This window comes from Malus domestica, chromosome 15 (assembly GCF_042453785.1).
Source record: "Malus domestica chromosome 15, GDT2T_hap1".
NCBI classification, from domain to species: Eukaryota; Viridiplantae; Streptophyta; class Magnoliopsida; order Rosales; family Rosaceae; genus Malus; species Malus domestica.
In genome coordinates, this window is record NC_091675.1 from 36,507,093 (window position 1) to 36,522,145 (window position 15,053).

Genomic DNA, 15,053 nt, shown 5'->3' on the forward strand with positions numbered 1-15,053 from the left:
TAAATTTTATATGCAAATTTAATGTTGTGGACCCATAAAAAGTAAGAAGTCAAGAAAAACAAACATGAGAAATACTGGAGCCGCATAAAATTTGAACATAACGACAACGCGCGCGGCTGCAACAGAAAGTAATGAGTGGTACACATTCCGCAAGGGCAGATTCTTCAGAGAAATTGATAGCCTCCCATCCTATCATCTAACGCCACCTGTAAATCATGTGAGGGTTGCCCACAAAACACGTCATTATTCTGCTACTAAAATTGAATTTTAGAAAATTCTTAATTGATACGAACATTTTTATTGTTATCTTATTTCTTTACATTTACTTAATTAATTTTTATTTATTATAATAATTTAAGTTATTTTTGTTTTATTGTAGATCCAATTGGTATAGTTGACAATTAGAGTTTTTTTATTTTTTTTAACAAATGACAGATTTTGTTAGACTATATATTAGTTTAGCCAAACACTTTTTCACCATTATGATAAAGGGTTGTTGATGCACAAAATCGGTGAGGACTTTGGTACAACAGAGAGTGTTAAGTTTGTGACCTTCGCTAGATTGCTCCAGTCACTAGTGTGGATAAGTATGTAAATGGATAGGGACAGGAAAGCAAACACAAGATGTACGCGGTTCATCCAGATTGGCTACGTTCACAGAGTACAGGAGTTCTCATTAATTGTGAAGGGTTTACACAAGTACATAGGTTCAAGCTCTCCTTTAGTGAGTACTAGTGAATGATTTAGTACAAATGACATTAGGAAATATTGTGAGAGAATGATCTCTATTTATAGAAGATTGATATGTAAATGATCTCTATTGTGAGATAATGATCTCCTATATGCATTATCGTGGTGATACCCTTGGTTATCGTGATAGTGTCCCTTACTCCTTTTAATAAAATGGGACTGGTGATGATAGAAATCTTTCCTTTTGCCCTGAGATTGATATGTCTGTTGACTTGGCGAAGTATTAAGTAAGGCAGGAGGAGGCACCGCTGCCGTTTGGAAAGTCGAGGTCTTCTCATTTTGTTAGATCTGGCTTCCACTCCCTACTTGCTGATAAGGGGTGGCTGTGAGAGGTTTCCCTTGATATGTCATTGCCTCAGTGAAAGCATGGTTGTAAGCCTGTGTCATCACCTCAAAGTAAGTCTTCCAAGTGTTGGCATTGATCATGTACTTGAATAAACAATCACGTAAGCCTGCCGTGAAGGCTTTGAGGGCAGTTTTGTCATTTGCCTCGGCACAACGGGAATACTCATGGCTGAAACAGCCAGCATACATACGTAATGACTCGTCTGGCTTCTGGCAAATAGTGTACAAGTCATCCGCAGAGTGCAAGCGATCGGTCTAGAAAATGTGTTGAGAAACAAACAGTTTCCTCAATTCCTCAAATGAGTCTACTGTCTCAGGTGGAAGACAACAATACCAGTTTAGAGCTCCGTCAAAGAGGGTAGAGGGGAAGAGAAGACATCGCTCTTCGTCGGTGTGCATCCGGTATGCCATGGTGGACTCAAAGAGGTTCATGTGTTCAATCGAGTCCTCATTTCCAGTATAAAGTTGCAAGCCAAGTTTCTGCTTTGTCTTTGCTTCGAGTGGGGTGTCAATGATCCTTCTTGTAAGAGGGCCAGGCCTAGGTTGGTTCCAATCAGGTATCTTAGCTTGTCAGCTTTCAACTTGTTTACTTCCTTAAGGAGTTGTAGGACAAGAGGGTCCTGAGTGGAGTCATGTACCACTGGAGCTTTCTTTTGTAAATCTCCATCTCCTCTTGGAAGTAGGAAGGTTTGATCAAGAGTATGTGATTTTTCCCTGGACTCGTCTTACTGACTTTCAATGTATGTCTGTCGGAACATCTCTAAGTCCCCTATACCTTCGTGTTTCTCTAGGACTTGTTGCCCCTTCCCCAAATTAGTAGCCAGTCTAGGACATATGAGGGGACCGAGTCTTTCAGAGACCCTTGGGTCATTGATCTTCGAGTTTACATGGATGGGATTGTCTCGACGTTGCTTTAGGAAGTCTCGACAATCGCGAAAGACGACTTTCGATCCTTCCACTCCTTCTGTAAGGAGGTGTCTTCCTCCACTCATTCTGCTTCGAGTCGAAGCAACTGGGTTGAGAGAAGTCTCATGTTAGTCGCCATTTCGATGAGTAGCTCGCTCCTCAACAGGAATATCCAGGTCGAGGCAAATGACCCTCCGTGTTGAGGGGCACCCAGTTGATGATTGACTTCCACAAGGGTGATGAGCTCGTGTGTTTAGTATATCTAGCCTCGTGGAGCATCTCGAAGACTTTCTCATACTGCTCTTGGAGAATCTCATTCTTCATCGTTATCTTGTTGTTCTGAGCCTCAAGCTCATCGACTTTAGCCTGAAGAGCAAACTTCTTTTGTTCATTCTTTCGTTGCTTCGCACCAAGTGCAAGAGGGATGTCATTCTGCGTGTTATGGCTTCCTTTGCTCCCCATGTTGGAAATGGATGCTTGGTCAAAAGAGAGTGTACAAATAGTGGAAACCAGCTTAACAAAGCTGAAGAGAGTGGGAATAAGTGTCGTTCCCACAGACGGCGCCAAATGTTGATGCACAAAATCAGTAAGGACTTTAGTACAACAGAAAGTGTTAAGTTTGTGACCTTCGCTAGATTGCTCCGGTCACTAGTGTGGATAAGTATGTAAATGGATAGGGATAAGGAAGCAAACACAAGATGTACGTGGTTAACCCAGATTGGCTACGTCTACGAAGTAGAGGAGTTCTCATTAATTGTGAAGGGTTTACTTAAGTACATAGGTTCAAGCTCTCCTTTAGTGAGTACTAGTGAATGATTTAGTACAAATGACATTAGGAAATATTGTGAGAGAATGATCTCTATTTATAAAAGAGAGTTTCTAGTTTCATTCTGACATTAACACGTGTCGTACTGTGATTGGCCTCTGATGTCGACACGTGTCGCGTTATGATTGGCCTCTGATGTTGACATGTGTCGCGTTGCGATTGGCCTCTTGGTTGGAGGAAGACTCTTGTGGGTCATTGATGGTATAATGTTGACCGGTGCTTAGTAGTTTGGGGTTGGTCAAGTATGGTACAAACAAGGGTCACTTGCGACAATTAGAAATCAAATCGAGCAATTTGGAGCAGCCTTAGACTTGGACTCGATAGCATGCGTGGATAGCATATGAGTTGGACGTTTTTGGTGTTTTAGGTGTTAAATGTGTGCTGGAGAAATTATAGTTAAGGCTAGGAAGACAAGGAATTGCACAAGAAAGAGGAATCCCAGTTGGATTGAAACATTATCTTATCCTATCTTATCTCCAGTTGCAATGAAGAATCATAATCACATTCCAACACTCAAAACGCCTAATCTTTTTCCCTTTGGATTTTGCCCCATATATATATAGTCCTGCAACGTTTTAGAAGTGTGTTGTGCCTACCATTCATTTGTTGAAGTTTCTGGAGTTTTCAGAGGTCTTTCTTTGCTTTAAGTTTCAATGTTTATTTTAGATTTCTTTTCAATTATGATGAACATGTGTAACTAATTTTCTTTTTAACTAGATGTGAATTCGAAGCCATGATCATATGTTTTATATAAATTGATTACATCCAGTTATTATTTCATAAAACATGAATGCAATTTACTTATCTGCCTTAAAGATAACTTATTCTTGTATGTTTATTAAGGATGCATACTTAGTTTGCATGCAGGGATTTGATGCTAGTATATAAGGGAATTTCACCTAATCATTATGAACTTATATTTATAAGTAGTAAAAGTCACTAGTCATGATTGAGTTAAGTAAATTCTTGACAGGAGTATCATGCATTTCATAGTTATGAATGTTTCATCAATATTTATGATTTTCATAGAACTTGATGATATTTGAGATATATCTTTGTCATGATTTTCATAGTTAGGGAACTTGAGAAGAATAATTTGGTTACGTTGCTGAGTCCAATTCAATGAACTAAGAAAATCTGTGAGTTAATTAGTTGTTCACGATTAATTTGCGGCATTGTCATTCATGGTTTATAAGAATAACAACTTGAAATCAATTTGTGTGCATATGTTTTATTATGTGTGTAGAAGAATCATTTAACTATCATTTTATCCATATTTCGTTCACAACTTAATTTATTTGCTGTCATTTACTTTTGTTTTAATTAAATTAGTCCAAAATTCCTCAATCTCTGTTTTGTTATCAAGTTTTAACTTAGTTTTTAGTTTTATAAGTTTAATTTATGTTGATTAGCATTCCTTATAATTCTTGGAAGAAAACAATCCCTACTTACTACAATTGCATAATCTACAAAGTTTAATTTGTGTGTTAATTTCTACAACATCATTAATGTCAATTTTTTTATATTTAAAATTTAATTTTAGAAAATTCTTAATGCCTTTTTTTTAATATATTTTTACTTTTTCTTGTCCGAGTCTAATCAATGAAATTGGAAGAGGGGGAATTTTTTTGGGTCGGAAAGTAACATTCATTAAGCATAACAAAGGGTTCACGAGGCCATCCAAAGGAAAGCAAAGCAAAGCAACCAATAACACATTTGGAAATTCAAATACACAAAAGCTCAGCCCAATAAGCAAACAAACAAAAACTAAAACTTTAATTCCTATCCTCCAAACGCAAAACACAACCGTCGCTGCCGTCACTAACGTCTTGCCAGCAGCCACTAAGGCAACAACACTAGAGAAAACAATCTAGTGGTGAGTTCAATCAAGACATTCCAACACAAAAATTACAAAACCGCAACCAAAAGCACACCACAACCAGATTTGGTTATCGGAGACGCCGAACCAATAGATAGCCATCGGATCCAAATCACGTTCACCAACTCCTGCAAATATAATCAAACACAGTAGCAAATGGAGGGTGAGCTAAAGGGGTATGTAAAATCCCTTTACTTTGGCCGAAGCCGCAAAAAGCTTGCCCTTGAGAGAATTCCAACATACCAATCGGTGGAGGGTCACTAAGGAAGGAAAATGGGTATGGCATCCCATTTCAGTCATAGCTCACAAATCTCAGCATACATTGGGCTAGGGACGGATTATGAGGAAGGAAGAGGGAAAGGGTGGGGGAGATGAAGGCTTGGGTATGAAAAGGCAATGGAAGAGGAGAGAGGGTGGGGGAAAGCTAAATATCATAAAGCAGTACAAATTAACGGTATACGTCAGAGAAGCGGCGATGAACACCGAGGACGCATCACACCAACTCTCAAAATGGCAACCCGAGGAGACAATTGAGGGTGAGCATGAGAAGGAGACAATTAGGCTTGGCAACCAAGATTTTAAAAAGGCCATCAATGGGGGCTAAAGTATAGTATGAAGCCTTCAATTACCTCGTGCGATTTTTTACCTTCCTCCCATGAAGCCTATCAATTAGTGTCCCTGAGGAGTGTCACCAATACTGAGGTCCACGGAATTTTGTTTCGCTCATGGGTATAACCATGATGTTAATGGTTTTAACCGATGAAGATAAAACCACAAGACCAGCTACAAGCTCTATACCCATGGTGTGGTGACACGACCAACCAATATACTAGAAACTGATCACAAATCCTAATTCAAAACTCAAAAGGATTAAACAATAGATAAATTAGTCTACCGTTAGAAAATAGTTCCGAGTTTTAATACACATTGGTCAAAAACTAATTTTCAATTCAACGAAAAACCATTAACAAGTCAGAGTCTCATGTCACAAAACTGCATTTCAGGTATTAGAATTTCAGTCGGTAAACTCTCAAAGTGACTCGGTTCCAAAGAAAACATAGCTTCCAGAAAAACTTCCATCACAAACGCATACTTCCTAGTTTTTACTATTCTTCAGAAACTGGGCTATCAAAATTTCAAGAAAATTTCTCAACCAAAAAAATCCATCGACTTCTGACAAGTTTTTTTTTTTTTTTAAACCAAGACCCTTCTATTGTAAAGATGGTATATCACAAACGCATACTTCTTAGTTTAACTATTCTTCAGAAACGGGGATATCAAAATTTCAAAAACAAAAAAAAACAAAAATTCTCAATCAAAAAAATCCATCAAAGTCTGAAAAGTTTTTTAAATCAAGACACTTCTATTGCAAAGATTGTATATGTAGCTAGTAGTAATCGTAGTAGTACTTATTGCCGCAGAACCTGCATCACGTATACCTGCCAAAGGACTGCATTAAACAATTGAATCATGTTATCATCTAAAGAGAAAAGTCTAAGATCTGATGGTGCCCAAATGTTTCAAACGAAACATCACAACTCACAGAGCGCCATTTGGGACCAGTTTCCAACTCACAAAAACAATTTAAAATTTCCAATTTACGATGCCATGGATTAAAAACAAATTATGCAAAACCAGGAAAAACAATGAAGAGCACCGATAAACAAAGTTAACAATGAGCAGTTAAAAAAAGTACTACATTATCAAGTTCATTTAATCTGTAGGATTTGGGAAATTAAAAAAGTAATTTTGTCCAACCCCGCTGACTCCATAAAATACAGATAGATTTATAAGTAATTTCTCAAACGCTTGATCAAACAAGTCAAATTAAAAGCTACAGCACTTTGAAGAACGCGAAAACAGAAAAGGAGAGAAAAACAGAAATATAATTTGATAGTTTTAAGATTCTGCTCTTTGTAGTAACCATCAGCTCCTTTTAAACTTCAGAAGAATCAGCAGACCAGTACAAAAAGACTGATGCACCTATGTGGGATCTGCACATTTAATAAAAATATGTGAAAAATAATTTCAAAAGAGAAGGTTTTAGCACCCAAGATACCTTTAAAAGGCATACAAGTTAGATTTCAAGTTCAAAAGGCGAACTGGTCTCAACATTTAAATTACACATGGAATGCCGATATGAACTTGCTGCAAAAACTCAGGTGATTCACAATACATAAATATAACAACTTTGGAGAGATCCATTATTAGGAGCTTGGTAAAAAAGGAGCCTTCAAATGGTCAAACAATTCTAAACACTTTGTTCAAATAATGCACCACTCAATCAAAATAAGCTTTAGAACTCATGAGCGTTCGTTTTTTAGGTTTTAGAATGGTTTAACATGAGTACAAGCTCGACATCCGAATGTTTGGACTTTGGATTGGTTTAATGGAGCACAAAGTAAACGTCAGCATTTGCATTAAACCTCAATAGTAGATACTCCTCCGACTGATAGAACATATGCACGACACACAATACATGTCAAAAAGAGAACATATAGCAGGATCTATGCAAAAACCTAAAGATCTATATAGTGGCATGCCAAAAACCACCTTCCACAAAACAAGGTATTCTCATTAGTGACTCTTTACCCTGAAATTCTGTAATATTTGACAGAACTAGAATTGCAATAGATTTGGAGGCCAACATATCAAGCAAGTAACAGACACTATCAAATAGTTCAAGAAGGGCGAACCCAAGATGTTCAATTCAAAAGAAGGCAAGAGAAAATTATCTGTATGGTCTAGAAGAACCCGGAAAATACCAATGGGTTGAAATTAACCCACCCCAAATTTTCAATTTTGGTTTGTGCTGACTCCCAGATAAGAGATTCAGCGGCAGCTAGACAATATTAACAAAACCTTACATAGTGGAGGGATTTATAGGCTCTTGAAAAGTCACTTATTTGGTTCTTGAAAATCAATCTAAATGCCAAATTTACTGCCATCTACCAAAAAGGAGTAAGTATAGGAGTGGCTTGTTATCATTTTGGATGAGAATGACTCAAATTATCAAGTAAAAGAGCGAATTTGTTATACCTCATGGGCACCTAATGCCCCATGTACGGAGCGCCACCAGATTGCCCAACGCCATGCTGCCCTCTTCCTGAACCACCTTGCCCTAACTGCGGGTTAGGGTAGCCACCTTGCATTGCACCTTGATTTCCATAGCTTCCCATCATCCCAGGACTAATACTTGCCTGATTCCCATATCCACCCTGTATCACATGTCCTGCACCAGGAACACCTGGGTTCACATTTGGAGCAGATCCAAACGTCCCCAAAAGGTTTGTCAACCCCAAGCCAGCTCCCTGTGTTGCAAGCAAAGCAGTCAGTGCCTGCCCAATTGCCGGGTTAAATGCCTGGGCTGCAGGAGCCCCCTGATTAAATCCAATCCCTCCACTCGCAGGCGCCATCAAATGCCCCATTCCTGATGCAGCTCCACCTGCATAACCTGGATTCTCATTCCTCTGAAACTTGGAATTATGTGACTTGTGGTGGTGCTGGTTCTGGTGCTGGTGCTGAGACTTGCCCGGCTTTGGACCGTCAATAGCCTTCTGGCAATGCAAAATATGGCCCTCAAAATTCTTGTGTGGCTCTTCCAGAGCCCTCTTCGCACTCTCTGCCGACTTGTACACAAACAAGCAAAACCCCTTAGGCCTCCCCGTTAGCTTATCGAGCCCTAGTGGCCCGTCCTCAACTTCACCAAACCTAGAAAAGAACATAAGCAGCTTCTGGATATCCAAGTCCGCCCCAACATTGCTCACATAGATCTTCCTCTGAGTGTACTCAGACATTGGCTGGGACTGAGCCACCTGGGCCACCACAGGTCCAGCAGCGGCATTAGGAGCCGGGCCAGGGCCAATTGCCGCCAGCTGGCATGCAGTCATCCGATTACCGATCCTCTTCTGGGGCTGCTGTAGGGCTTTTCGGGCCCCAGAACGAGTCTTGAAGAGAATGAAACCGTAACCCTTGGACTTACCAGAGACCTTATCGCAAACAGCCTTGCAATCCTCAATCTCACCGTATTCCCTAAATACGCCAGTTAGGGTTTCGGCGTTGGTATCCCATCCGAGACCGTGGACGAAGATCTTGCGGTGGATTGGGTCCTCATCCGCAACCTTCCGGATCCGATCCGCCACGTCGCCATGATTATAGGCAGCTTCGCGGAGCAGGGCCATAAGCTGTTCCTTGGTGAATGGTTCTAGAAGATTCTGGATCGGCTCGTCCTCGTCGTCACCGGCACCGGCCTGATCCGAAGCCGCTGAGATGGAGGTCGTGGTTACGTTATAGGTTTCCTTATACTCAGCGCCCGGCTCCTCTTCGTCCTCCTCTTCTTCCTCTTCCTCTTCATCGGCTCCTTCATCTTCCTTCTCTTCTTCCGGCTCTTCCTCCTCCACCTCCTCTTCTTCGACTTCTTCTTCTTCCTCTTCGACTACTTCCTGTGCTGGTTCAATTTGGGGTTTGGGTTCCTCAACGACCTGTTGTTGCTTCTTGGAGGGTTCGGAGGGCTCGGTGGAGCTGAGCTTTCTCTTTTTCGCCATTATAGGAGGGGAGCAGGGCGACGCGGATAGAGGGATTTGGGGGTTAGGGTTAGGGTTTCTTTGAGGAGCTGCTGCGGCGCCCAAGTGAAAACACACAGGCACGCAGGAACTGATTGGGAATCGAGAGAGAGAGAAAGAGAGATAGGAGACGCGGGGTAAAGATATCGTCTAATCTCTTTAGGTTAGGGGCACTTTCGTATTTCTAGTCTAGGTATCTTTATCTTATATCTTATGTATTAGGGAAAACTAAGGGTGCGTTTGGTATGTGGGACGGGACGGGACGGAACGGGACGAGGCGTTCCGTTCCGCGTTTGGTGTGCCAAAAATGGGTGGAACGGGCTGTTCCACGGGACAGATTTTGAGTGTTTTTGCATTCCACCTCCCCCTAGAACGGGTTTGTTCCACGTTTGTGGAACGCAATGTTTTACCATTTTAAGACAAATATACCCCATGTCTTTTTCAAAAATTACACCTTCGTTCCGTCCCGTCCCGTCCCGTTCCGTCCCGTCCCGTCCCGTCCCGTCCCGTTCCGTCTGCGTACCAAACGCACCCTAATGGAACACTCTAGAAAACTTTTATTTAATCATACGGACAAATAATTTCAAAAATAACCACCCTTGAAAACCTTCTGACAGAAAAAAAAAAAAAAAAAAGTATCTCAATCTTCAACATCCATCAAAAGTCACATGCTCTTCATCAAGCAAATACAAATGACAAAGTTATGGGCTCCAAGAAACAAGTCATGCACAAGTTGACATGCAAAATGAGACAACTAAGTTCACATCCATTCATCAAAACAAGGCAAAAGAAGACAAATAAGTTAGACCACGTTTCAGAAACAGTGCTGACAATTTCAGCAACAGTAGAAGTAAAGTGACAAATGACAAATACCAAGAATACGTCTACACCATTCATTTGTAAAGAATTTTAATATCATAGTATTCTCATTCTGTATTTATAGGGGGAATTCCTTTCATTGTAAGGGCACACGAGATACACATCATACTTCAATCCTCTTACACTCAAGCATTCGAAACCTTCCTAGTATCTTTTGTAAACACTTCTTTGTAAACACTTCTCTTTGTAAACATTCTATATATCAATAAAAGTTCAAGTGTACAGATTCAAGAAATCTCCAAATCTTAAGTAAGTTTTCTTTTTTTCTTTAGTATGTTTGTTTAATTAAGACGTCTAGTCCAAAATAGGAAAACATTATTGCAGTTATATTATTAACCTGCTAAACTAACGATCATATTTTGTTCAAGCACTCTGTTATAGTTGAATGTTTACCATACAAATAACTAGGCATTAACCAGAGTACCTTTGAGTTCAGCCGTTAAGGTCTTATACCTGCATTATGAGTGGCCGTCATGCTGAAACATGTTGAGTTCCATGTGCAAGGTTTTATATCAAAGTTGTTATAATGGTCATCCAACTATTTAATCGAGTCTGCTTAACGAATTTGGTATTTGAGCCAAGTTTAGCATTTTAATAGTATAATTATAATAGTAAAGTACCTTGATGACAGAAGTCATTAACACAACATATATCACACTAGTTTAATTTTGTATGAATAACAGATATTATTGTCCTTGTAGACTTTGTCAACCATAACCATCAGGTACTTATTGTCTTAGACACCCAACTATAACTAGCATAAAGAGAAGATTAGCATATATATATATATATATATATATATATATATATATATATATATATCCAAAAGAATTAGCAGGACTTTGAAGAAGCAGAAGTTTTATCTTAGTTATCTTGAACATCTTTCATTTATTAGTAAATATAATAATACAGAAGTGCAGCAAAAAGAGCAACATGTCAAGTTTTAGAGACACTGAGAGAAGAAAGAGAATTTCTAAGAAACCAGTTAGTCATAACTTTAGAGAAATGTAGAATGTAGTTTATGATAGATTACCTTAATTTAGAAATTAGTGAACCTCAAAAAAGAAAAATAACCTTAGACCAAATTAGTTTAGTTTATTATTTTTCATTGAGAAAGCATAATCATATTTTGCATAATAAAGAAAATCCACAAGTCAATAGTATTGTAGATCTTATTATTAGTCAAACAGAAAATATAAAATTAGAAAATAATAGGCATAATAATTTGTTAAACCAGTTGTTAGAGCATTTTCTAAAAATTTTCATAAAAACAATTAGACAAAATTTAGATTATATTACATCTCAGTTAGGAGATAATAATAAAAATATTCAAAGGTTTCCTAGCAAAAGAGATAAAATAGCTTGTTGACCTCATAGATAGTAAGCTTAAGCAAGTAGAACTCAGATCATTAGAAATAGTTAAGCAGTTAAAATTAGAAGTTCAAAAAATTCAATTAGTGCAAAAAGAGTTGAGTGAACAAGTAGATAAGTTGCATAATGGATAGATTATTAGTTTAATGATCGATTCTATAACTAGCAAAAAATATATCCAAACTTTAAAAGAAATTAGTAAGCTAGATAAAGAACCAGTAGGTTTAACAGATTTTTCAACGCAAGTAGTTAGTAATAATGTTGATGCACAAAATCAGTGAGGACTTTGGTATAACAGAAAGTGTTAAGTTTGTGACATTCACTAGATTGCTCCGGTCACTAGTGTGGATAAGTATGTAAATGAATAGAGACAGGGAAGCAAACACAAGATGTACGTGGTTCACCCAAATTGGCTACGTCCACAGAGTAGAAGAATTTTCATTAATTCTGAAGGGTTTACACAAGTACATAGGTTCAAACTCTCATTTTGTGAGTACTAGTGAATGATTTAGTACAAATGACATTATGAAATATTGTGAGAGAATGATCTCTATTTATAAAAGAAAGTTTATAGTTTCATTCTGACATTGACATGTGTCGTGTTGTGATTGGCTTATGATGTTGACACGTGTCGCGCTATGATTGGCTTCTGATGTCGACACATGTCGCGCTGTGATTGGCCTTCTGGTTGGAATGAAACTCTTCTGGGTCCTTGACTGTATAACGTTGACCAGTGCTCAGTAGTTTCGGGATTGGTCAAGTATGTTACAAACAGTGATTCTCTAAATTCCTGAGTAAGGAAAGCTCATCGGTTGGGGACTTGCAAGATCCAAGTCATTGAGTAATCACGAAACTTCTAAGTACCGAAGTGTGATATTATTTTCACCTGCCTTATCTGTCTCATATGTAGATGTGACATCTTCTCTGGAAGTACTTTTCCTCCATCCAGGGATGGTATCTTTAACCGATGAAGATGCACAAGGTAATGTATCAATTTCACTTGAAGCTTACTTGTAGTTTCAGGCTTGGTTAAGTGCGATACAAACCCTATAGTAGGAGTCCCCCAAGTAGCCGAGCTAGGAGATTTACCGAAGGATGTAACAGACAAGGTAAGTAATCAGACTTCTAAGCAAGCAACCTGGATTGGAGGTTTGACTTCCGGCTTCCGGTTGATTGTTCTCCTTTTCCTTGTGTCGTAAACATCAACAAGGATAAGGAGAAGCAAATGGAGAAGAGATGATATAAGATACTTATACTTTTGAAGAAGTAACTTTCCACAGGCTTATTATTGAACTGGGCTGGAGGGTTTTCTGGTTTCCTCCAGAGTATAAGGCCGACTCAAGAATTTGAGGTTCAAAACAAGTCCATAAAATCTAGAGTACATTCAACCCTGATGATATGAGATACTTTTGCTGTTGACAAAGTAGTGGATGTATCGGCACGTGTTCTGTTATGCTTGTCTCCACATGCTTCCTTGTATCATTCTCACATGCCCTATCTGTTCCTCAAGCATATGTGGTATCTTCTCTGGAATCATAAGATGTTGAATATGAGTACTCGAGAGCAATGCCAGGCAAGTAATCAGACAAGGGGTTCCAGGCAGTCAGTTCCTGACTGGAAGCTTGATTCCAAGTGTTGACTGATTGCTCTCTTTCTCTTTGTCTTGCAGGTAAGAACAAGGCCAAAGGAAAAGACAGGGAAAATGCATGATATGAGATACTCTTACTTTTAACCCTGATGATATGAGATACTCTTGCTCTGGTGTGGCTTGTTTGTAGAGGTATTATCGGGAGGAAAAGAAGCTGAGTATTTTGAGAGACTCTGCTAAGAGTGCCCTCTCGAATGTGAAGAAAAGTTGAGTATTTTTTTTTATTTGCAGGTCTGCCTGGCTGTGGAGGATGGAGGTCGACATATATAGGAGTCTCCCTAACAACAAGTAGTAGTGATATTCCTTTACCCTTCTTGGTCATAGCAATGTAGTGGGAGCTGCAAGTTTCACTTGTTTTAACTTTGTCAGAGCACTTTGAAAAAGTAGTATGTGGTATCTAGAAAGCTGATGTTGCATGTGAAGATTGCAGACAATCTTTATCTAAGGAAATCTGGCTCTCGAAGTTTGGAGAGCGGTGCCTCTTCGGTTTTCAAACAAGCAATTCTGTCGAGGATCTGGCTCTCGAGATTCAAATAACGGTGCCTCTTTGATTTTTGAGAAAGCAATCCTGTTAAGAGTCTGACTCTTGAGATTCAGATAGCAGTGTCTCTTCGATTTTTGAGAAAGTAATCCCGTTGGGAGTCTGGCTCTCGAGATTCGGAGGGTTGTGCTTGTTTGATTTTTGAGCACGTAATCCTGTTGGGAGTCTGGCTCTCGAGATTCGGAGAACGGTGCCTCTTCGATTTTTGAGAAAGCAACCTATTGAGAGTCTGACTCTTGAGATTCGGAGAGCAGTGTCTCTTCGATTTTTGAGAAAGTAATCCTGTTGGGAGTCTGGCTCTCGAGATTCGAAGGGCGGTGCCTCTTCGATTTTTGAGCATGTAATCTTGTTGAAAGTCTGGCTTTCGAGATTCGGAGAGCTGTGCCTTTTCGATTTTTTAGCAAGCAATCTTGTTGGGAGTGTTTTCTCGAATGTGAGTAAAGGTTGGGCATTTTTGCTAGTTTGCCTTGCCACGGAGCACGGAGGTTGACACACATTGGGACATTCTAGTTATCAAGCAGTGATGCTGTTCCTTTACCCTTGTGGGTAATAGTAGGGTAGCTGGACTTTCAAAATTTATGTGTCTAAACTTTGTCAGAGATCTTTGGCAAAGTTATCTGTGGTACCTGATGAGCTGATGTTGCGTGTGGAAAGTGGTGCCTCTTCAGAATCCGGAGAGTGGTGCCTCTTCGATTTTTGAACCAACGACCATGTTGCCCTTTCTTTTATAAGGGCACCAATTGTGTACAAGAAGTACATTCAGAGAGTTATTGCTTGTAGGAATTTTTCCCTTACTTCAGAGATATATTGCACCTCATTTCTCCTTCATCATTTCTGAGAATGTCTGGCCCATCCGACCGTCGTTTTGACTTGAACTTGGGTGAAGAGGCAGCCATGCCTTCTCAAGACAACATATGGCGCTCATCCTTCTTATCCTCTACTGGTCATCTTACCGTTGGGGACTTTGTGATGAAGAATGATATGACTGCTGCGATGGTGGCCAGGAACATTCTCATTCCCAAAGATAACAGACTACTTTCCAAATGGTCTGATGTGTTGGCTGTTAAGGATTCTCTGGCTTTCAGTGTTCATTGTGCAGGGTCTATGTCTAATATGGCCCAACGCCTATTTGCTCGAACCCGCCAAGTTGAATCTTTGGCGGCTGAAGTGATAAGTCTCAAACAAGAGATCAGAGGGCTCAAGCATAAGAATAAACAGTTGCACAGGCTCGCACATGACTATGCTACAAACATGAAGAGGAAGCTCGACCAGCTGCAGAAATCTGATGTTCAGATTTTACTTGATCATCAGAGGTTTGTGGGTTTGTTCCAAAAGCATTTATTGCC

General features: G+C 39.5%; 1 protein-coding gene across 2 annotated transcripts; it reads right to left on the reverse strand.

The window, feature by feature from the left end:
• Nucleotides 1-4: 4 nt before the first annotated feature.
• On the reverse strand, nucleotides 5-9,250 carry LOC103439345 (UBP1-associated protein 2A-like). Of its 2 annotated transcripts, none has more exons than XM_008377901.4 (2): nucleotides 7,746-9,250; nucleotides 5-206 (listed from the first exon to the last, which is right to left on the reverse strand). In XM_008377901.4, exon 1 carries the CDS (start codon nucleotides 9,248-9,250, stop codon nucleotides 7,757-7,759), a length of 1,494 nt encoding a protein of 497 aa, XP_008376123.3. In that variant the 3' UTR covers nucleotides 5-206; nucleotides 7,746-7,756. The 2 variants fall into 2 exon arrangements, with proteins under 2 accessions (XP_008376123.3, XP_008376122.3); XM_008377900.4 differs by lacking the exon at nucleotides 5-206 and adding an exon at nucleotides 6,474-6,700.
• Between the last annotated feature and the right edge of the window lie 5,803 nt (nucleotides 9,251-15,053).

Bases quoted from the DNA above. Each gene is read 5' to 3' on its own strand.
- LOC103439345 (XM_008377901.4), bottom strand. From the start codon at position 9,250: ATGGCGAAAAAGAGAAAGCTCAGCTCCACCGAGCCCTCCGAACCCTCC.